Below are 16,827 nucleotides of genomic sequence, written 5' to 3'. Positions count from 1 at the left end.
TTTGCATGTGGCAAATTGAGATGGGGACGTAGTGTTGAAGAACACCTGAAACTGATGCATATTTACACATCAAAATTCTTGCATCGTTTTGGTATCCATACGACTTAACGTGGTTCTGTTCCTCTTAAAATAACACTACCATCATACCTATTTACATTATAATATCATCATTACATGCTGAAATACACCACATTGATTCCTGTAAATTTTGCGGGTGCAAATATCATTACTTGAGGGTAAAACATACGACTTGAAGGATTTCCATTTGTACATTATTCCAACATCAGAGAATTTTTTACATGGAAAACATAATCATGCAAGCAATATTGACAACTTAATGGTCATCTGTCAAGTGACAAATGTCCAAGTTATTGATATATATAAATAGTAACAGACAACTGAACAAGTGACCACCTACTAGTAACACTAACACTAACAGTAACACACAATAGCAAACACAAGCCCCACCCTGAATTCTTCTGCACCATATTTCACATCACTCAATGCTTATGCCCCGTATCTCAAGGTTGTCCAGCTTCTTGGGTCTCCTATAATACTTCAACATTAGAGAGAACAAGTGACCACCTACTAGTAACACTAACACTAACAGTAACACACAATAGCAAACACAAGCCCCACCCTGAATTCTTCTGCACCATATTTCACATCACTCAATGCTTATGCCCCGTATCTCAAGGTTGTCCAGCTTCTTTGGTCTCCTATAATACTTCAACATTAGAGAGCAGCATACAACACTGACAGAAGATGCAGCCATGGCAGCCCCAGCAATCCATGGTGGCAACCGAAATCGTGTAGAAGGAAAAAGAGCTCCAGCAGCAATTGGAATGCCAAGTAGATTATAGCCCAAAGCCCATATGTAGTTGAGGCGGATACGAGAAAACGTTTTTCTGGAAAGATCAATGGCAGTTATGACATCCTCCAAGTTGCTCTTCATTAGGACAATATCAGCAGCCTCAATAGCAATGTCTGTACCAGCACCAATTGCCATTCCTACATCTGCTGCCACAAGTGCTGGCGAGTCATTGATACCATCCCCCACCATAGCCACCCTGTACCCAGAAGCCTAACAAAAAAAGGGTACTCAATATGTTAACCACAGGTAATATATGTTAGAGATGTAGGATTAAGTATGAGTTTAATTTATATACACTTTCAGTGTAAAATATTAGACATCTAATCAGAATTTCGCTTACTATTGGATGAAGATTGAACGACACGTTGCTTAAAGTATTATCTACAATTTTAGAACCACAATTTTAAATAATGTACCTGCAAGTCCTTCACTTTCTCTGCTTTCTGATCTGGTTTGGCCTCAGCAATAACTGTTTCAATTCCAACTTCCCTTGCTATAGAATTGGCAGTTCCCCAATTGTCCCCAGTCACCATGATGCTCCTAATTTTCATAGACTTGAGAATGGAAATGACTTCTTGTGCAGCTGGTTTCAATGGATCAGATACTGCTAAAACCCCAACTACTTCCCTATTAATAGACACTATAATTCCAGTTTGAGCCATTGCTTCTGCTTCTGCAAGCATCTCTTCAGCATCGATGGGAAGTGCAACATTGTGGTCTTCCATCAAGCTCTTGTTACCCACAAGTATTTCCTTGTTTCTAACCATGGCCTTAACTCCATGTCCAGCAATGGACACAAAATCCCGTGCCTCTGGCCAAATGGGGTTCTCATCATCTCTCAGTTTTTTGGCATACTCAACTATGGCCTTAGCCAGTGGATGTTCACTATTCACCTGACATAGCCAATTATACAACGAAAGTTATTCACAATTATTCATGAATAACTTGATAAGCATGTGAAACTCAATAATAGAATGCCTACCTCAGCTGCAGCCACAAGTTCATAGAATTCCCGGAGTACCATATTTGTCAACAACTTTGTATTTACTACCACAGGCTTCCCGATTGTGAGAGTACCTGTTTTGTCAAATACAACACAGTTCACCTACAAGACAAACCACCATAAACAGATTCAAATGTTGTGTGTGTATATACATACAACTTTTCTTTCATAAGCACAAAAGGTAAGTTGTGTGCCTATGACAAGCTAAGCTAGTCCATGTTAGTTTCACCAACATTTACAAAGCAAATCCTGAATTTAAGGAGCTATATATGTTAGTTGTCAAATGCTGACCTTATGTGCATTTTCTAATGCTTGACCTCCTTTGATAAGTATTCCCTGAGATGCACCTACTCCAGTGCCAACCATAACAGCAGTTGGCGTTGCTAAACCTAAAGCACATGGACAAGCTATGACCATGACAGAAATCCCAAACTGCAAAGCAAGCTGAAAGCTATCCATGGAAGATGGTATCCAAGACTTGGGGTAAGCATGAAATCTTCCAGCTAAAAACCATGCAAGCCAAGTTGAAAATGAGATTAAAATAACCTGCACAAAGAAAACCCTTCAAAGTAAGTACTATATATATAAACATAAGGATTCAATTAAAAAAAATGTCTTGAAGACATGAATCAAATAAAAAAAAAATTTTAAAAAGCGTATGTTATATAATTAACTACCAGAGGCACAAAGTATTTAGAAATGCGGTCAGCAAACTTCTGCACAGGAGCCTTGGCCATCTGTGCTGACTCAACAAGTCTAACAATCTGAGAAAGAGCACTCTCTGATCCAACCCAGGTAGCCTTAACATGCAACACTCCATTCTCATTCACAGTTCCTCCAATAACAGTTTCACCTTTCCTCTTAGCCACAGGACGTGCCTCACCTGTAATCATGCTCTCATTCACGTGGCTCTGACCCCAAATAACAAATCCATCCGCAGCCACCTTTGCACCAGGAATAACTTTAATCACATCATTCTTCTGAATCAGCCTGCTATCAATTTCCTCTTCACCAACAACATTTCCTTCACTGTCCAGGGTCAACAGTATAGCAGTGTCAGGTGTCAAGTTCATGAGCTTGGCAATTGCATTGGACGTCTTGCCCTTGGCCAAAACCTCAAGGTACTTCCCTAGCAAAATAAACGAAATAAGCATAGCACTAGTCTCAAAGAAATCAGTCCCCTTGAAACCCTGCGATGTAGCAGCTCTCAGCACAGAATACACTGAGTAAAAGTATGCTGCGTTTGTCCCCAAGGCAATCAAAACATCCATGTTGGGAGAGCCAAGGCGTAATGCTTTGTAAGCACCAGAATAAAACCTCTTCCCTATAATGAACTGCACTGGTGTAGCAAGCACCCATCTTATAATCTCCCCCACTGTAAGCATGTTCACAACTTTAGCATCTACTCCATGCTTAATTCCAGGGATATACATAAGCACCATAGAGGTTAGAAACACAGGAATAGTAAACACCAAACTCCACAAGAAAGATCTATAGTATTGCCTGATTTCCTCCCTCCTATGACTATTCCTTCTTCCTCCTTCTTCAGGGAAAATCTTCGCCTTGAAACGCCTAGATCCCGTTTCTTCAATCACATTGATGAAATTTCTAGGTCCTGTCAAGTCTGGTTTATAAGAAAGAGACACTTTGTTGAACTCAGGGTGTGTTTCTACACCTTGGACCCCAGGGAGGGCCTGAAGAGAATTTTCAATGAGTCTCATGGAACGACCAGTTCTTATGCCTTCAACTTGAAGGTCTATTCTGCTCATGTCTTCGCCTGTGCTTATAAGCGTGGCCTGAAAGCCCGTGTCTTCAACAGCTTCCAAGATTTGGTTGTAGGTAACAACGTTTGGAGTGTAGTGAACTTCAGCTTCCTCAGTTGCAAGAGCCACTTGGGCTTTCACCACTCCTTGGATTGATTGTAGAGCGGATTCGACGGTGGAGGAACACGACGTGCATGTCATGCCTTGGATACGTATGCGGCATATCTGAACAGATGTCTCGTTATCATCTCTGATGAATGTGGCTTGGAATCCAGCATCTTCAATGACCTCTCGAATGGTCTCTTCCTAAGAAAGAATTAATGTCATCGACACATCCAGAACAAATGTGAAAGAAAGCTAACAGTACAAGTGTACAACTACAAATCACTGAATTATTCTTGTAAGTTCTACCAAATTAACATGCATGAGTTCGCAACGAAGCTCACCGTCTGTCAGTTAAAAATAAAAAGAAGCCATACAAGGTGACAACAAGTGTAACACAGGATTCAAGGCTTTTTTAAAAAAACTATTTTCCTATCTGGTTGTTCAAGAAACATATAACCAATATGGGTGATTCTTGTCACGTTGGCAATGAGAGGCGCCATTCAATGCTTTGTCACCTGGGAGGTGTCACTTTGATGTTTGTCACCTTTTCAGGTGGTTTGTCTAAATTGGTGGCGTTACTTTGGACTGCATCCTTCTGCGTGATTTTTTTTTTCGTTTTTGAGGCTTGTTTTACTTTGATTTTTAGTGTGATTTGAGGCGCATGAATGCTACCATTAGTAAACCGACATGAAAATTAATGAAATAAATATGATTTCATGCAAAAATAACGCATCTAAACAGACAAAATTGAGCTTCAAAACACACTGCTGATAGGAAAAAAAATTATTTTCTATAATACATTTTTTTTTTCAGTTTTTGAGGCTTGTTTTACTTGATTTTTAGTGTGATTTGAGGCACGCGAATACTACCATTAGATAGACCAACATGAAAACTAATGGAATCATTCATCATTTCATGTAAAAATAACGCATCTAAGCGGATAAAATTGAGTTTCAAAACATCCTGTTGATAGGAAAATCAGAGTAAAATCATGCAGTCCAAAATGGCACCTCCCATTGCCGACATGACGAGAATTACCCATACTGATAATATGTTTCTTGACCAATCTAGATAGAAAAATAATTTTAAAAAAAAAAACTATTTTCGTAAGAAAGCTCAGGATTCATGCGACAAATGTCACTAATCTACGAATGATATGTGAACAACCTATTTTTACACACACTTAACACGTTATTTCTCTCTTTTATTTTATTACTCGTTATATCTACACTTTTTCCCCTTTCTTTCTCTTTGGTGATGTCAAATGGCATGTCCATACATTATCATTCGAAATATAGGGTTCCGTTCCAAAAAATCAGATAGCATGAATTAATGAGAAAAAATTAAGGATTATATTTAAATCTAAAAAAACAAGATTCATTTTTAAGAGTGCAACTCTATAAAAAAATCACTAAGTAAATCTATAAAATTATCTTACATCTTTATTGTTGGATTATATTTGGTCAACATCGTCTCATGGTGCCTACAATGAGTGTAGTCCATTAAGTTAAACGTGGATATATGATAATTCTTAGTTAAAGGAATAAAGTTATTCTCTTAGCTAGGTACTTAACTCAACCGACGGTGTAAGAGGGTCATGAGTTGAAATCACTCTAGTGATATTCTGGGAGACTGTTGACTTTCTTTGATAAGCAAGATCGATTCCAAGGAGTTGATAGACTTATTATCAATCCGTAAATCAATATAACTTTTGTTCTAATGACAAACGTTTGATCTAATAGTTGTTATATTTTATCAATATAACATTTGACTTGACAAACCAACATTAAAGAAGGGGCCTGAAACATAGGCGTAGTATGCAAGGGTGCTCGGAAAAAGGAAAAGAAAAATTGATAATATAATAACAAGATAATAAATAGCTAGTACCATATGATTAGGCTTGCTAATAGTATATAACTTACGTTAACAAAGGATGGATAGAAGAGGACTTGGGCACGGTTGTTGAGAACATCAACGACGGCTTGGCGAATTCCGGGAAGACGCTTGACGGCTTTCTCGACGGAGGCAGCACAGGCGGAGCAAGTCATTCCGACGACGGAGAAAAGTGCCTTGGACGATATGTTACTGCTTCCTTCTTCTTCTGTCACTCCCTTTGGATATTTCGGCATCGACGGGTAGTGAGGTCGTGGCGATAGGTACCCCGACCCCTCATTGTTACGTAAACAAGCTAAAGCTAAAAACTTGGTCGCCATCTCCAACAACAACAAACCCTAATTAAGATCTTATAATCCCAACGTATTGTATTGTAGTATGCTTTAACCATGAGCACTCCCTCCTCAGTCCTCCCTTTTATGCTAGCTTCATACTCAATTACATTATTATTTTAATGACGAAATATTTCATTTGATGTAGACTGAAACTAAATTAAAATATGATGTGGAATCTGCATGTATTAGTATCTTCTTGCTCATGTCTATTCATATATATATAATTCTTTTACATTAACGTGAAAAATAATTAATTAACCAAGTCTTAAAAATAAGACTAATGATATTCTTCCACTTCATTTTTGTTAAAAGAAGAGAGATAAAACAAACGTACAGAGGGATATTTGACTTTGGTTTAACCTTTTGCCATATAGAATACGCAGGTGCATACGCCACAAGAAAATGAAACCAAAAGGTTATTAATTTAACCGGGTGGACACTTCTACTCGCAAATATCATTTTTTATGTATGCAATGCAAACTTCCAAGGATATTAATTATAGGTGTGCCATATGTTTGCAAGACTTACGAATGATTGGCTTGAAAATTTATCTTTTATTTTTATTTTTAACTATAGAAATATCACCTTATTCTTATTTTTATTTTTTTATTTTCAGTAATTTATAAATGAAATAGTGGAAATAATAAAAAAAAATTTCATTATTTCTTGTATGATTTTTTATAATAAAAAATCAAATGAAGTGACCATTTTACCATTAAATCAAATTCTATGACTTTTTGTTAGTTGATGAATCTACGAATATTCATTAAATCAATTTAATAATTAAATACCAAAAGTAATAAGAAATCTCACAGTATAAGTTGAAAAGCAAACTTAATATCTTAAAAAAAGTCATTTGTTAAGATGTGCTAGTTTAGATGTAATTAATTTTATTTTTTTTTCTTTTGATTAAATCAAAATATTTTTTTTCCAAAAATGTTTTGTATTCTTAATTATCTTATAAACATTAAAATTACTTACAATGATACAAAGATTATGATGGGCAAAACATTTTAGTTAAATTTTAACTTTTTTTATTAGTTAAAAAAATTATTTGATTATTTAATAAATAAGTTTTTTTAGTAATTTCTCGGTAGCTTCTAACATTTTTTTGAAATACTACTTAAAATAGTATTTTTATAAATACTAATTTTTAACTTTTTATATTTTCTTCTTTTTATCCTTAATATATTTTTTAAATTTTTTTTATCATTTTTAAATAAATCATAATTTTATTATTTTTCAATCATTTTATACTTTTTAACTATTTTAATAACTAATTTTATCAAATACTTATAATTTAATGCTTACTTCCAATTAACTTTACTACTAGTTAATTTTTCTGCTTACTTATAATTTAATAAGTTAATTTGTCAGTTTTCAATTAACTTTACTACTAGTTTTGTTAAACTCCAAACACCAATGTATTATTAGTGGAACTAATAATAACTATTACTCCTATGTTTGGATACAAGGCAAGAATATAAGGAGAGAAAAAGTTTTTTAGAATTTAATCAATTGCTCTTATTTAATCTTAAAATATTATGTGCTATTTTAATCCATGTCTAAACAAAGGGGAAATGTTGGTCGATCATGACGTTTCGTTCACTAGATGATAGATTAATTTCACAAAAGAACGAAAAGAGCAAACGAAAAGATATTAGAAAAAACAATTTAAAGCGTCTAAGTAAACGCGAGCTGCTTTATAATTGCCTCGTTAACACTGACCGGTGTATGACACTAAATCACTAATTAGTAGTTTTATGGTTTAAAAAAAATAACACGAGTCAAATTCTTTCTTTGACGTTTAAGAAAACACCTGATAGCATATAGCTCCAGAACGTTTTGCATCATACCCAAATTAATTACTAATTTTACCATTAATTAATTCAAAATTCATGATTCACACGTAATGAAAATTAAAAAAATGACAATTAAGGATATCAAAATCAAGAGAGACAGAGTGAGCGATTTTGTTGTTCGGGCTGTACCTTCCCACGACTTTATACTCACATTGTTCGTATATGGAAGTTAAAAAACAAATACTCCCAAATGTCTTTAAGATACTAATTAAACAAAATAAAATATTTTTTCTAAAAATATTATTAATTTATTTTCATTATGATATTTAACATAACATTTTTAAAATACCTATAATCAAATAATAATAATAACAATAATAAAACAATGTTGCTAACAAATATTCTTGTGTTCTAAACATAACGATTAAATGGTTAATAAAAAACCTACTGAAAAATACATTAAAGGTGGATTAAAAATCATTGCAAGAGTAAGTAGACAATATTTCTTTATAAAAAAATTAGTTTTATTTTTTAATTATTGCTTTAATGACATTTTGCTATTATTCTTTTATTCGTATTTGTATTTTATTCAGGATAGATCCTAACATTTTATGAGCTTGGATGAAACAATAGTTAAGGTTCTCTTGTATATAAATATTCTATAATATAAATTTCATAAAAAAATAGATACTTAATATTATTGAAAATGATATTTTTTGTTGTGTTAATCCTCTGATTGATTCAGTAAGAAAAAGAAATTCTGACTAATCCAAAGTTCAATCGTGAAATAAGTAAAGTTGAATAAAAAAATATTTTTGCAAATGATTAAATTTGGATAGTATAAAAAAATATAGCACATTTTTTGTCAATTTTTTTTAGGTTTAAATATAGTTTTTGTCCTTTTAATTTAATAGTTTTTTTATTTTTCATTCTTAAAACAAAATCACTTTAATTTCTATAAATTATGTTTGTTTTATTCTTCGTCTTTAGAATGTTGAAGATAACACTTTGTTATTGTTCAAGACGGCTATCTAAATTACTTTAAAGATAAAAAAATAAAACAAAACACATTTTGTAAAAATTAAAACGGAAAAAAATTTATAAGGACAAAAATAAAAAACATTAAATTACAAGAAAAAAAAAGTATTTAAGCTTTTTTTTATGATATTCTTCATCATCATCTAAACATTTTTTCTACTAATAAGATTATTGTTTATCACCAGTAAAACAAATGAAAAACATAAATTATCTTAAAAAGCAATTTCTTTTGAAACTGAAAATAATTAAAATTAAATTAATAATTATAAAATTTTATTATCAATAAAAAATTTCTTAAAATATGATTCATATATTAAATATTTAAAACTAAGTTATTTATATATTGTTACATATAAAAAAAATTATCCCTACGTTATTTTTCCGGGCAGTATCACGTTATTTAAGACGTACTTTGTTTCAAATTATTGACCTCAGTTGGATTTTTTTAAGGTGCCATTATTTTTCTTAAAACACTCCTTTAGATGAGTCATGTTTTTGAATAATGAAAGAAGCTTTCTTTAAACAAGTCACATTTCAGCAATTTTATCTTTTAAGTATATTAAGGGATATACCTCAAATGATTAAATATGATAATAAATTATTGAAAAACTTTCAATACTTATCTTTCATTCTTATTATGAATAAAAAAAAAAGTTCTATGTATAAGTTTTAACGCTTGACACTTCATACCACATAATCTCTAACTAGTTAGATGCCAAAATTTGGCTTATATATTTGGCTTGTAACATTTAATTATATTAATCTAACTTTGATAATTATTACATAATTTTTATAACTTGATATAAAATGTGATTTTTATTGATCAAATTGTCGAATTATATTTACATATTACTAAGATCATTTGTGTCAAATTTTATCAAAATTAAACAACAACAAATAAATAATCAAATAATTTATATATTAGTATATTTTGAAATATTTATATTACGTCGATTTTAATTTATATGAATAAAGTAATAAATTATTTTTTTATTAATATGAAATTTTATATAATCTGTATGAAAGAAACAATCTAACAATAATTTCTACGAAAATATTATTGAGTTGAAAACTATAAAATAATATAATAATTATCAAAACTATATTAATGTAGTTTAATCTCTTCTCTCTAATATCATATTTATTTAGTCTAACTACTTGAAAGTTATGAAGTCATTTATATTTTTTTTGGAATTTTAAGATATTAGAGATCCCATGAATTAACAAATTAATAAGAGACTTAAGCTCAATGCCCATCACTTTTTATATTTAGATATTGGAATTTTGTGGATGTCTTAAACTTAAATTTGAGTGTAATAAAAAAAAAGATTATTCACTCACAGTATAAATTTTTCTACATAATTATCAAATTACAACTTATTAATTATATATGATAAATTTATTAACTTTTAAAATAATCATTTAAAATAATTCAAATAATAATTTATAAATTTGAGGGGATGTGTGTTCACCAACAATAAATTACGTTATCTTATTCATAAAAAAATGTCAACCTCTGTATCGCTAAAAGCCTAAAACATGAATACTATATTTTTTATCGAATAAAAAAATACAAACTCAAATAAAAGCTTTTTGCGATAATTTTATATTAAAAAAGTTTTTATGATTAAAGATTCCTCTAAAATTATTTAAATTAATTTATAGATATTAGTATATAAGCACTTATTTAAGCAATACATATTGTAAAACTAAAATTTGTCTAAATTGACTTTGAGTTAGATAATGGTAGTAAGACAGATCACGAACATTCTTTTTATTTTTTTACGTATGAATTGGGATTTTTTTTTTTGAAAGAAAGGAATTGGGATTTTATTCAGCGAAAAATAGAGCAAGGAGCATCCTCAATTATAATTAGATCCAATTGATAAGGGACCTCTTCAACCCAGTATTTTTCAGTAACATATAAAACTAAACTAGCAAGGGCAGGAATATTCTTATTAGATATATGGAAATGAATCTTTGTAATTTGTATGCATATGATAAGTCAATTGTAAGTATTGTGTTTATCTCTCTATTAATTTTATATTTTACATATTTGGTATTTTGACTTTGAATAGGGTAATTTTGGTTCTTCTAATTTTTTTAAGTAAACCAAGTCTATTTATTTTAAAATTAAACCAATTTAATTTTTCTGTGAATTTTATTTTATTGAAAACTTTATTTGATAGGAGAGAAATAAAATAATACAAAAAGAAATTAGAAAATAAGATTATTTTTAAGTTGTTCAATAAAAAAGAAAATGAAAGAAAATTTTTATTTTTTTCATTTTACTTAACCGTGTAAAAAAATTAAATAATATATATATATAAGGATAATTTAATAATTTAATCAAAAAAAGCAATTTGCTCTCTCTTTCTATCCAGAATGGATGAAATAAAAACAATGAGCACATAAATATTTATAATAAAAAAAGATAAGTAAGAGTTATTTAATAATTAATTACACAAAACTCAAAAGCAACATTTTCTCTGTTTCGTCCAGAATGGACAAAATAGTAAAATTTAATGTATTTTTTAATGAATTTTAAGAGGAGAAATAATTAAAATAATTTAATTGATTCAATTTGCAAAAAATTTATTTTAAAAATAAAGAGCTATAAAATTTTAAATAGAAAAAAAAATTACTAACAATATTTAATTAATTAAAGGATATATTTGAGTAAGTAATCATTTTTGTCTTTAAAAATATATAATATTAACAGATTTATTCAAAAAAGATGAAAAAATAAAATTTAATCATGAAAGGATAAAAAATGAGACAAATATGTCTCACCTTAATGTTAGAAAACTTGCCTATATGATAAGTAAGATAAAAATGTCATGAATTTAATGCTCATATGAACATAAGAATTAACTAAAGTCACTTAGAGATGCATTTCTAATTTAACAACTTATTAACATTTTAGTACTTCAATTATACAATTTACTCACAAATATATCTATGAAATATATAAATCTAACTAGCTAGCATCATTAACTATGATACATGTATCAATAACACATTATATTTAGAAGTTTATGATTTTGTTATTACAAATATTTATTACAATTATAGTTATACTTATAATGTGAACTTATCATAAATAAATCAAGACTCAAGAGGAGAAGGTAAGATAAGAGTAAATTTTTAAATAAAAAATTAGTTTATAAAATCTTAAGAGTGCGTTTATAAAATTTGAATTTATTATAATTTAGAATTCATTGTTTGAATACTTTTTATGAAGAATTTAAAATTTTGAAATTTTAAAACAAAATTTTAAATAACTAAAAATCTGGAATTTCAATTTTCTTTTAGAAGGTGAGAAATTTGAAATTTTCAAGAGGAGTATAACTAGCACACCAATCATATATTTTCTTTTTTTCATCCTCATAATTTTAATTTTTTTTATCCAAACACAAAAATTTGAAAATAAAAGAATTTCATTTAAAGTATTTGAAATTCTTAATTTAAAATTTTTCAAAATTTTAAATTTTTGTAAATGAATTGTGTAAGTATAAAAGATGTATAGAAACAGAACTAAAATATATTTATAGCTTTCCGGTAATTACCACCTATATTATAATAGAAATTGACAAATTATACTTTCAAATCAATCTAATATTTTCATCTTTGATGAATTTGTTAGCGCACAAGTTTATAGGGAGAAAAATGACTGTTTTTACCTTGGATTAAAGTTGAAGAACTGGGGTGAGGGTTCATTTCCCCGACCAGAACTGCTTCAGGTTGCCAGCCTGCATTTTCAATTCAACTAGTAAGTTTCGGATTCTCTTCAAAATCAATACCACATATATAACACTTGTATTTGACTTCGGATTCTCTTTTCGTTTCACCTGCGGACAACCTTCTGTCAGTTTTTTTTTTTTATCAGCAAATGTTAGATATTAGATTTTTGTTAACCGATGATTGGAACCCTCGACCTCACTCCCTTCGCCACCAAGTCAACCTTATAAGACTTTACTAACGTGGAATACTCCCCTTGTCAAACATTCAACGTTGTACCAATGTTTTTCATTCATGTTTCTAGGAATTTACCCCACACTTTATTTACCCCCCACACTCTTTTATGCAATTTTAAATTTGAGATCATAAGAGAATTAATTGGTACTGTGGGTAGGTAATCTCTATTTTATTTTCGTACAAATTCAGATTATGGAACTAACTTACCTTTATGCCTTTGGCTTTGTTGTTGTTGTATATTGCTTGGTAATCATGGGACACAATACTAAAATTGTTTGATAGCGTGTTTTTTGTTTAATAGTTAGCTCAATTTCATAGTGAAAGGAGAAAATTGGTGGATTGGCATTAAACATTGTTTCTGTTGGAAAGACAAATACGCACTGATCTGTCTTCATTCACTTCTGAGACCAATTACTTAGATGGAAGAAGAGAGCCAAATAACAAAAGGAAAATATGCTGCTGATATTTCTTCCATAAAAGAAGCACATGCCAGAATCAAATCATTGGTTCATAAAACTCCACTTCTGTCCTCCAGCTCTCTGACTGCTGTCAGGAAGGCAGCTCTACTTCAAATGTGAATGTTTACAAAAGGGGTGAGAAGTGGATATTTTATGAATTGTACAAAATTTAGATGCTATTTTTCATCTCTTATTTTTTGGTGTACTTTAAATTCCATCACACTTTTGCAAAAAACAAAGAAGAAAAGATGATGACACACTTCCTTGTGCATCCTATGGCCATCAGTGGAGCTTTTAAATTTAGGGGAGCCTGCAATGCTGTGTTCTCTCTCAATGATGAAGATGCTTCTAAAGGGGTTGTAACACACAGCAGGTTTGCTATGTGCAGTAATTCTTGATTTTTTTTAATCAGATTCTGTAAAGCTCTTCTAATTGTTTTCTAAAAAATCAGTGGAAACCATGCTGCAGCATTGGCTTTGGCTGCAAAACTACAGGGGATCCCTTCGTATATTGTTATCCCAAAAAATGTGCCAACTTGCAAAATTGAAAATGTAAAGTGGTATGGTGGTCAGTTTGTCTGGTCTGAAGCCTCTGTTCAATCAAGGGAAGAAGTTGCCAACAAAGTGTGGCCAGAAACCGGTGCTATCTTTATACATCCATATAATGATGGACGCAAATTAAGGTACAATGTCGAATGTTGATTATTGTTTGATTTGTTTCTGGCTAAAATGCCCTTCAACTCTTTTTGGTGATAGTCTTCGGGTAGACTCATCGTTTTCATGACAATTTACCAAATAGATCATGTAGTGTGTAAGATAGCATTTGGCCATGTTTTTTCCAGTTCTTAAAAGTAGAAGCTCCTCCAATTGGCATCTCTATGGAAGCTTTGTTTTTTTGGCTTTTCTTTCAAATTTAGAATCTCTTCAATTATGTTTAGCCTAGTTTATTCTTTTAAGGAAAAAGCTCATAAAAGCGGGACCAATTGCTCCCCAAATGCTGCTTTAAGCTTTATTTATTTATTTTTACATGCATTGTTATAATCATCGACACTCTTTAGTCTTTCTTTCTAAGTTTTGAATTGATTGCTGAGCTATAAAGATCTGACATTGTGTCACTGTTTTATTCAACATAAAAAACTTGACATATTGTATAGGCTTTGCTATAGGAATTGCTGACTTGCACACCATCGTGCTTTAAACATGTTGCATTGTTCTTGCAGTGGCCAGGGTACCATATCCTTAGAGATTCTGGAACAAGCACCACAAATAGATATGCTAGTGGTACTCATAAGTGGTTTGTTCACTTTTTTTTTCGGACAAGTTGTCAACCAAAATGTTGTAAAAATTGCATAAATTTCAACATCTGCTTCTTGATTTTCCAACAAATGAAACTGCAGGTGGTGGTTTGATATCAGGAATAGCATTGGCTGCCAAGTCCATTAACCCAGCTATTCGTATTTTTGCCGCTGAACCTAAAGGTGCTGATGATGCAGCACAATCTAAAGCAGCTGGGAGGATAATACGATTGCCTGAGACCAATACTATAGCTGATGGGCTTCGAGTATTTCTTGGAGATTTGACATGGTAAAAAAGTCTCTAGTGATTAAGATAGTGAACTGAAAATAAAGTTTTGGGGTCCTTTTTTGTTCTCTGGCTTTTTTTACCCTACTGTCTATTATTATTTAATGGAGGGGTTTAGTTTTTAACATTCCTCTTCTCATGCTGTTTTTTTATTATTCTGTTGATTTGTCATGTTATGATGGAACAGGCCTGTTGTACAAGATCTTGTTGAGGACATTATAACTGTTGAAGACGGTGAAATAATAAAAGCCATGAAACTGTTTTTTGAAATTCTTAAGGTTGTTGTAGAACCAAGTGGAGCAATTGGCCTTGCTGCTTTTCTATCCGATACTTTCCAGAAAAATCCTGCTTGGAAGGATTGTAACCATATAGGAATTGTAATTTCAGGAGGCAATGTTGATCTGGCCTTGCTTTGGGATTCTTTGAACAAAGGAAAGTGACTTATTTTTTTATTTTGCTTATGTGAACCTTCATTGTTTTATAGACGAGTGTAAATGATCCAATATGTATGGACAAGTCTATTCCATTGCTTCTAGTTAACTTGTTGGGTTGAACATTCATTCTTATTTAAACAGTTGTTTTCTTCTTGTTTTAAAGAGAGAAAAAAGGTACTCTCTAATAGTTCCTTTAAAATGAAATATCAAGAAAGAAATTTAGTCAATTAATTTAAATTCTGTCACAAATGATAAAAAAGGGCTAAGATTTGATTTCATCCATTATTCAAGTAACAATGCTACTTCTACCCAGCTAACCCAAGCATTTTTGCTCTAATTTATGTAGACATATAAATATAAACCCTCTTAATTTCATACAACTTAATTAATTCTTTAACTGAATTATAAGAGAATAAGGTTAAAAAGGACAAAGAAATAGGGGTGGGTAAACGGGCCCAGGTCCATAGACTGGCCCGCGGGGTCCGCGGTCTGCGCGGGTTACGAACCAATTTTTTTAAATGATCTATGATTAGGTCATATTTTTGGGTCCGTCCCGCTTAACTCGCGGACTTTGCGGGTTTGACCCATGGGGTTTGTGGGTTGCCCGCAGCTCGCATTAAATTTGATTTGTGTAACCCTGACCTAATTATATTAGGTTTGATTTTCTTTTTTTCACTTTAAACTTCTTTTAAATTAACAGATAAGAAATATATTAGATAAGAAAAAGATTTAAAGATAAAAGTAAAAGATTTAAATTAAAAGATGATAAACATAAAAAAGATAAGATAACAAAAATAAAAGATTAAGATAAAAAAAGATAAGTGATAACATACTAAAAATCTTCATTTTCATATCTTTAAGGCATAAATAATAAAAATATCAATTCTTATCATTTAAGCTAAAAATAATTGTTAAATAAATATTTTTAAAGATATTTCAATATATTTTTATTATAAAAAATAACTTACATCATATTTAGCAGTGATCATTGTAGCAGACTAAGAATACTTTTTTCCTCACGATTTTTTTCCATCACACGCGCACAAGTCATACGACTTTTTTCTTCCTTACAAGGAAAACAAAACGCAACTCACATGAAGAAGACTCAAGCTACTTCAAATATGGAATCATTTGTTGTTGGAGATGTTTAAATTTCATATTTTAGATTTGTTGCTTGGATTTTTTTTTGTTAAGACATTATTTATTTTATTGATGTAATTGACTAATTATTGAGACTTTATTTACATCTGTATTGAACTTAATTTAATTATATTGTATTTTTATTAAAATTAAAATTCTTTTAAAACTAGGCCCGCGGACCGGCCCGTTTGACCCGCGAGATTTGCAGGGCGGGGACAGACCAATTTATTTGGTCCGTGTAAGAAGCGGGACGAACTGGCCGGTCCGCTGCCAATGCGGACTTACGCGGACGGGCCTTACGTGGGACGGGCCGGCCCGTTTACCCACCCCTACAAAGAAATCCATAGATCAGTATGACATATCACACACTCTATTTATTATTACTAGATAATCCTAGTAGGGCCTAAAAATAAAGAAACAACAA

At 31.0% G+C, this 16,827-nt stretch overlaps 1 protein-coding gene and 1 pseudogene across 2 annotated transcripts; one reads left to right on the top strand and one right to left on the bottom strand.

The window, feature by feature from the left end:
• Positions 1–244: 244 nt before the first annotated feature.
• Positions 245–6,053, bottom strand: LOC100810141 (probable copper-transporting ATPase HMA5). 2 transcript variants are annotated; one of them, XR_005892499.1, is made up of 7 exons: positions 5,668–6,009; positions 2,555–3,946; positions 2,169–2,423; positions 1,857–1,979; positions 1,291–1,767; positions 586–1,084; positions 245–414 (listed from the first exon to the last, which is right to left on the bottom strand). XR_005892499.1 is itself a non-coding variant. In XM_026129478.2 (6 exons), the coding sequence occupies exons 1-6, from the start codon at positions 5,956–5,958 to the stop codon at positions 668–670; spliced, it is 2,955 nt and encodes a 984-aa protein (XP_025985263.2). In that variant the 5' UTR covers positions 5,959–6,053; the 3' UTR covers positions 245–667. The 2 variants fall into 2 exon arrangements, 1 of the variants encoding a protein (XP_025985263.2); XM_026129478.2 differs by having other exon boundaries at positions 245–1,084; positions 5,668–6,053.
• Positions 6,054–12,441: 6,388 nt separating this feature from the next.
• On the top strand, positions 12,442–15,369 carry LOC100795231 (serine racemase-like; annotated as a pseudogene).
• Positions 15,370–16,827: the final 1,458 nt, after the last annotated feature.

Source organism: Glycine max, chromosome 8, assembly GCF_000004515.6.
Source record: "Glycine max cultivar Williams 82 chromosome 8, Glycine_max_v4.0, whole genome shotgun sequence".
NCBI lineage: Eukaryota > Viridiplantae > Streptophyta > Magnoliopsida > Fabales > Fabaceae > Glycine > Glycine max.
Note: the sequence above shows the minus strand (reverse complement) of the source record. Positions and strands in the feature narration are given on the sequence as shown.

What these genes read in the sequence shown, in the direction of transcription:
- LOC100810141 (XM_026129478.2), bottom strand. Translation starts at nt 5,958, where the DNA reads ATGGCGACCAAGTTTTTAGCTTTAGCTTGTTTACGTAACAATGAGGGG. An exon ending in AACTTGTGGCTGCAGCTGAG is followed by an intron (nt 1,768 to 1,856) that starts GTAGGCATTCTA and finishes TGGCTATGTCAG; the next exon opens with GTGAATAGTGAACATCCACT. An exon ending in AGAAAGTGAAGGACTTGCAG is followed by an intron (nt 1,085 to 1,290) that starts GTACATTATTTA and finishes TTTTTTTGTTAG; the next exon opens with GCTTCTGGGTACAGGGTGGC.